Raw genomic sequence first — 7,865 nt, 5'->3', positions numbered from 1 at the left:
AATGTTAATTGGAGGTTATTTGGTTTATTTTTTTAATTAAAAATTGATTTTTTTTTACTATTAAAAAAAAGGCACCCTAATAATGTAGGGAGGAAGTAATTTTTTTTTTGCACTGCTTAAAGCATTTATGCAGGGTGGGGTGCAGAGTTAATTGAGCATAAGTAAAGTCAGAAAATTCAGAGAAATTGATGCTAGTATTTATGCAGCTAAATTAAATAATGTGACTTGTAAATATATGATGATGTATGTGAATGTGTGAATAGTATTAGGCACCTCATATATCATATCTCTTTGTTACTGTCTACTACATCACTGACAGATTTTAAACACGTACATGGTTGCATTATCATTTATCAATAATATATGGTAATATTCATCTTCATTTTTTTTAAGGTGGTGGATCTCTTTATATATTTTCTTTCTTTTTTCTTAGTCCATGTGGCTTTTCTTTTCTTTACTTTTTTCTTCTTTCATTTATTCTGTGCGTTATCTTTATGCTCTTTCAGGATTCAAGTTAAAGAGAAAAGAACAAGAAAGAAGGAACAAAAAGAGCAGCTGTGACACTATCAAAAATTTTAAATTTTAATTATAATTGTGAAAGTTTAATTAAAGAGTTACATATGGAGTTCTTGCATTGCTTTGCAGCAACATAAAATTAAAGAGTTAAAATAACTACTTTACCATAAGTCTTCTATCAATGTAGTAGTGCAAAAAGATTTTCCATAACCCTTTAATTTGTCACTTAAAGTTCATTTGTACTACAAATATTTATTTACTATCTCAGTCTTGCTTTTTGCATCTTCCTGGAAGGCAAACAAGGCAAGGAAGGTACCTGTTCAAAGGATCATAAAGGAAATTAAGAATATGATATGATCCAGTCAAAATTAAAGTTACTCACTGCAGGAATAATTAAGTTCATTTAGGAGTCTGTTGACATTGTTGAATGCTCAAACTTAAATCAGTTCATATATTTATATTATAGTACTCATTAATGTCACAGTTGGAAAAAATATATATATTATAGTAAATGGTTTAATGTTTTACCACTCCCAGTGTTTGCTTCTATGTGTCTTTTTTTCCTAAAAAAAAAAATGCAAATTCTGTGTATGAGATAACTTCCCCCGTATCTTATTCTTATTTTATTCTATTTTATTTTTTGACAGATGCCAAAAATCATGAAAATTCTTGCAAGATAATACAAACTTTCCATTAAATGTGAACAGCGGTTTGCATTAGTTGCCATATTAGGATGCCTTTTGAATGCAAGAAAGCTCAACATCATCTTGCTTCCGAATCTGATTTAAGATTTCCAGTTATGAATCTCACTGTTTTAAGAAGCAAGTTTTGAAACAAAAGTAATGGAAGAGTGATATATATATATATAGTTGGCTTAGACAAAACTTTAACTAATCTAACTCAAAAATCAATTTACTACAATAACTTTTTTTTTTCATTCTCAAAAATTGAATTTAAAACTTTGTTTTAAGAAGGAAAAAAAAGTGTTAAACCACTTAAATTTAACCAAATGCTAGTAGCTTGATCTGAATATAGAAATAGTATGCATAGTTGTAGTTTCACGGCAAATGTTAATGCACTTCGAAGAAAATAAGAACTGCACTGATCTTAAAAATTAACTTTGCTATTTTAAAGGTAAAGAAAAAAAAATAAATTTTATATCCTAAACTCTAGACTATAAATACTAAATTGTAAACTTAAATCCTAAATCTGAATTATTATCATTGATATGAAATATAATAAATAGAAAATTAAGATCTACTTAACTAACAATATGTATAACACTCCTTATTTAGTAAACTTATAGATGAGACATAGTTTCACTATTTCAATTCTACCAGCATAAGTTATTTCAAAACAAGCATTAGTACATCCACAATTCCACGTATGTATAAAATTCAAGCTCTTTATTAGTTATTTCATCCAAGAATAAATGCCATACCTTAGATGTATTTAAACGCAATTAAAAGAGGAATTTCTTTGGGAAAAGACTAAATAGCTTAGAGAAATACAGATACAAATATGAAATATTAGCTAATGCTTCAATCATTTGATGACATTGTGCCGTGCATTCTTCATGCTTTATCCCTCAAGTAACCAAATAAAAAGAAAATAAATAAATAAATAAATAAGTATACGTGAACAACAGAATATTCCTTTCCTAACACACTTTGTTTCCCTTCCTCAACCAACAATAGAATGCTTACATTCTTCAATCACAATTACCAAAATCCATTATTATGTGAAGCAACCAAAGAAATTGGCCATAACATATGATTGTATGATTCATGTGATTCATGAAAACAATGAGCATATCTGACAAGGCCCACAGTGACAACAGTGAAATATTTATTAATTATGCAATGCTACAGTGTAAGTATAACATTAGATACAATCATACAAAAGCTTCACGTTCCTTACAAGGGTAAAATATTGCTCTCTATATGCACTGCAATATAACTCAACTAAGCACAAAATCACAAAATTCTCCCAAGTTTAGTTGCACTCTTTTGAAACACTAATCCAACCTCATTATTAAAATGACAAAAAACACAGAATTGAATTTCACTGCATGTTGCTTCTGCTCCCATATCAGACCTCTATAGCAGCATCACAAGTTTTTGAATTCACGACAACATAGAAATATAAACAGGAAATGTTGAGAGAAGGGTTGTTTCGGAGTTCTTAAGGAACATTCATAACTTGTATTGACTGCAACATATCCGAGACAGCGATAACAAGGTCGCCTGATTTGATCAGATTTCTGGCCTTAAGCAACGAAAAGGTTTTATTGAGATTGCTCTCCATATCGTCGGAGAAGCTCAGCCGGAAAGGTATCAGGCCCCACTGGAGGTTCAGACGCCTTCGCACGGATGTCGTGGCAGTAAAAGCAAATATTGGGCAATCAGGACGGCAGCGTGATAACAAAGATGCCATGTGCCCAGTCTTCGTGTAAACAAAAAGAGCATCCACCTCTAAATTATTGGCTGCCAAAAAATAAAACCCAAATTAAGATTCTTAGTACGCAATCTAAGGCGAAAAGATCCTTACTAAATCAAATAATGTCAAGAACACAGCAAGGGCTGTAGAAGATAACAGTGATGAATTATCCAAAAGTGCTATCAGCATGAGTCACTTTAAGCATTAATATTCTTAAAGCCACAATATCATGGTTATAGGGTCATTGTCACCTTATCAAATATACCAATTGGATAGTACTGTCTCTGTTCTCAAATTTCAGCATAAATATGCTCAGGGTTTAAGGACATGATTAGAAAAGTCTATACATTACTGAAATCTAGTTGTATTAATAAATAACCATCAGTACTTCCTCTTCATTTCTAATTATCTATTTCTATCTATTCTTTGTCCTGCACTACTATCAGCTCTTGGGATATAACTAGAAGGAGAAAAAAGAAGTATGACTACATTTCCTTGTGAAAAAAAAAAATTGTGTGCAACTATTTGAAAATGGAGGCCATAATATGATACCCTACAGTATTTTTTCAACCTTAGACAGTATATGCTGATGCTACAGATCAATCAAATATGCAGTACTGACAAATCACACATAATGCAGGGACAAGATAATGAAAACTAACAAACAGCAAGAGTCAAGATTTGAAGATTACTTACCCATTTTCGCAGCAGAATTGCAGATCTCCTCAGATATTTTTTCCGCAAATGAATTCCCAACTGAGGGAAGTATCATAGCTTCATAGCGTTTCTCTTCCCTCCACCACTTTTCAATTCTCAAGCTAACACTCCTTAAAACAGTTAAAGCCTTCTCAGGATACTGGCCCATGGCCGACTCACCAGAAAGCATCAATGCATCAGCGCGTTGTCGGACTGCTTCAGAAACATCTGCTACTTCAGCTCTCGTAGGTGTAGGGTACTCAATCATGGATTCAAGTAGTTGAGAGGCAACAATGACAGGCTTATTCATCTGCCTGCAAAGTTGAACAATCCTCTGTTGGGCAGCCGGAACCTGTTCTAAGGGTATTTGGGCACCCAAGTCTCCTCGTGCCACCATAGCTCCATCAGATGCTTGAATGATCTCCTCCAAGTTCTTCAGCGAATCCGTACTTTCTATCTTTGCAATGACAGAAATATCGCTGCATTGATAAGGCCGAGTTTAGCACATTCCATGTTGTATGAAAGTCAAAAACTAAACAGTGGATGAGGCAATGAGGGCACATTGCACATGCACGCAGACATACACAATCTTCTACCTACTTGCTGGTGTAACTTCACAAAAATGTGATATCCTATTCTAACAGAAACAGTCTAAAAATCCTCTGTTTCTGTCCAAGCTTTGCATTAATTTTATACACCCGTAAATATATTCTCTCTCTCTTTTAGTTGAACAACTGTAATATTCAATTACATAGACAGAATAAATCCCCCACATGTTTGATATTAAAATATACAGATACACACTGCAAGCCTGCAAGCATGCAATTAAGTATTGGACGAGATCAATAGCTTTTTTTCATTTTTCTTTTTCTCAAACATTTTATGAAATGTAGTTCATAGCTATTCCTAAGACAAAGAGAAGTAAAGCACAAACAATAATAAAATCATTTTGTCACACAAAGACCAAAGGTAAAAAGAAACCCAAACAGGTAAATAAGTGATATCCTACTTGTCACTTGTATACGATAATAATATACATTTGTATCAGGTTTAAAATTTCCTCAATACATACCTATCACGAGATCGTGCAGCAATATAACTTTTAAGATGCTTAATAACTTCAGCAGACTTGACAAATGAAATAGCAATAAAATCAACGCCCTCAGCAATACCAAAATCAATGTCTAACCAATCCTGGACATTGAAAATCGTGAAGAATTAGAAAAATGAAAATTAATATAAATAGGTATGGAGACTTTCTGATCCAAGGAAATTTATCATGAAAAATCCAATAATCTGAAATTCAATATGAACAGTTAAAATCATAAAACCTAAAAAAGAAAAATATGATAATGGAAATGTAGAATTGTAGATCCCACCACACAATGCATCACATGGTTCAAAGTTACTATGACCTTAAGCACCACTTTCTAATTAACTTGAATAGATATGAACCTAACCACAGTGAAGATGTTTCCTTCAAGGCTTATATTATATGGGGAATAGTAGTGCCATGTAGCATTCACTAGTCAATTTGATCTTGTGGAGCAGTTGAATTTGATTAATTTTAAGGAAATAATCGATTTTGAAAACCCCCTATAGAAAAAGAAACTGACTTATCAATAAACTTATAATCATCACAACCAAATTGTAATATATTTTCAAATGCTCCAGAATAAATTTTTGCACTAAGGAAAAAAAATGGGAAGAAAAGTAGTGCAGGAATAAGAACTGGATGATTCATAACTTCATATATCAGTCAAGACAAGGGAACAAATTCTAGCTACTTAATGAAAATTAATGCTACTCACATATGCAAAAAGACAAGCATAACTATATTAAAGAATCACAGTGGTATCAACAAAAATTTCTTAGGAGAAGGTTATAACAAGATTACTTTAGCGCTCAAAGTATTTCATTCTTGTAAACTGCTGAAAATTATACATGTGGCAAGTAGCTCAGAAGATACCAATAAGAATGTTATCCAGGCAAGAGCTGAAGCGTTCAAGGAGTGGAATTGATGTCCATTTTATGGAACAGATCAAAGGAAAAGAACTATATCACTAACAAGATTAGAATTTGAACCCTTTTATAAATTAAAGAGTCAGCAAACAATTTGAAGACTTTTATTGTCTGGGTCAATTAGCCAAACAAACATCAAAATTTTGTATGGTCTTCCTAAAGTAATAGTTGCAAAACTTCGACAGGCCTATATCCACTTATTGCTTCCAACTGTGAATGTGAATAATATAAGTGTTCTTATTCCATGAACCATGTGTTTTTCCATCATTCCGATTAAAACCAAGCAAATAAGTAAAACAACCAATGTGAGAAGGCTAAAGAATTGAGAACCTTTGAAGAAATTGTTGGTAGCATGGCATTCCTTTCACGTACTAGACTGCCATTCCTCCAGAATGTCAAATTGGCTCTTGGCAGCAACAGCCCAGGATCTGTACAAAGGCACTTGACATCTGGGCCTATCTTTTCAATCACCTCAAACCTAACCATTCCTCCATCAACTACAAGTTCATCGCCCACTCTAACATCTGGTAGATCATATTTTAGAAGGAATGAACTAACAACTTCAGCAGCAGTTGACAAATAAAACCAGAAACACAATTCCTCAAAAGAAACTAAATGTATAGAGTTTATTCAGAAATATTAACCTTCAGCAAAACCATCGTAGTTCACATTGATGGTGTGTTCCGGAAGAGTTGAATTAAAGGCTCTTACACTGAAAGTCCATACCTCACCATCCTGCAAGAGAATATTCAAAGCACATGACAACAACTCATCATTTGAAGTAGATCCATAAACAACAAGGTTTATGAAACTGTTTAAGTTTGTATTAATCAAAGCTGCACAAATTACACACATTGTAATGTTGAGAAAAAAAGTATTAACCTGAAACTTTACAAGACAGACGAGTAATTTATATGGCATTACTTCTCTGACTAAGTAATTTATACACACATTGTAATGTTGATAAATTGTCTACATGACTAATATTCTTTCAACAAGAAGAACATGAGCCTCATGTAATCTCGCAACAAAAGATGTTTCTCTTGGATTTAACTTTGTATTTTGAATGAAGGTTATTTACCAGCAAGACCAACCCATTGTGGAAGTAAAATATGATAATTATTTAATAATACTGCAAAATAGCTCGAGAAAAGCTTCCAACAATTGTCCAGAAAAGCAGTCAAAGAGATTAAGGGTACTTTCTTTAAGACTAAGTTGATTAAAAAGTGATATCTTCAAACTAAAAAAACTAATAATTATAATAAAATAAATTCCAGAAGAACAATGATTTTTTGAAACAATTGACCTTTTAACATTCTATCAATTTTTGCACACAGGAATGCAAAGATAATCAGTATAATTTGCACCCATACTATGCAGAGTTTACATATAGAGGCAGAAAACATGCTCATATGAATCATTTTGAAACTCTTTCCAAAAAGATATCGCTTTCCAGATAAATTATTCATATCAACTTCCATTCAAAAGTTAAAAAAACATTTTTTTTTCCTTTTGAGGAAAGCGATCTTTCAGTATAGAAATCATTTTCTTTAGGATTTAAATTCCTTCCTAATACAAAGGGGGAGTTTCCTTTGGACATGGGGGAGTAAAATGTAACCCACAATTGTGATTAATCAAAAGAATAAAATAACATATAGGTAACAAAAAAATCATTCTTTTTGTTTTTTAAGTAAGAACTCGCTAACAGAAGTAGAACCATGCAAAAGATATAAAGATATATACCTCAGCTTTAGCAGAGGAAGCACCACCAAGATCACCCATGTGAATCTCGCTGCCTTCAGTGTCCATCATGATGGCGACGGCGAAGCCTTTCTCGTGGTTGAGCCTCCTGACGCGATCGATGACCCCCTTGTGCCACTCCCTCGTGCCGTGGCACATGTTGATCCTCGCCACGTTCATTCCCCCAACCGCCAGAGCCTCAAGCTCCGAGAAACCGCACGTCGCGGGCCCAATGGTGCACACTATCTTCGTCCTCCGCGTGCTTCGGAACCCGTTCTCCCGGAGCTCTGCCTCCGTCACGGCGTCCCCCTCGATCGAGCTCAGATCGGAGGTGCCGGATGAGGGGGACATTGCGACGCCATTGCTGTCGGAGACGATGACGGAGGGGTCGGAGGAGGCGCGGAGGGAGAATTGGAGGTGGGGAGAGCGGCGGGGGAGGAGGGAGAGGTGGG

At 34.1% G+C, this 7,865-nt stretch overlaps 1 protein-coding gene across 1 annotated transcript in view; it reads right to left on the bottom strand.

The window, feature by feature from the left end:
* The window catches only part of LOC107618390 (pyruvate kinase isozyme A, chloroplastic), a gene marked incomplete in the record, with an annotated part of 5,814 nt that continues 279 nt past the window's right edge, over positions 2,331–7,865 (bottom strand). The window contains 6 exon segments of the mRNA XM_016320443.2: positions 2,331–3,002; positions 3,652–4,130; positions 4,724–4,845; positions 6,004–6,197; positions 6,318–6,408; positions 7,417–7,865. Coding sequence (XP_016175929.1) covers positions 2,701–3,002; positions 3,652–4,130; positions 4,724–4,845; positions 6,004–6,197; positions 6,318–6,408; positions 7,417–7,865 — 1,637 coding nt within the window.

Source organism: Arachis ipaensis, chromosome B09, assembly GCF_000816755.2.
Source record: "Arachis ipaensis cultivar K30076 chromosome B09, Araip1.1, whole genome shotgun sequence".
In the NCBI taxonomy this organism is placed as follows: Eukaryota; Viridiplantae; Streptophyta; class Magnoliopsida; order Fabales; family Fabaceae; genus Arachis; species Arachis ipaensis.
Note: the sequence above shows the minus strand (reverse complement) of the source record. Positions and strands in the feature narration are given on the sequence as shown.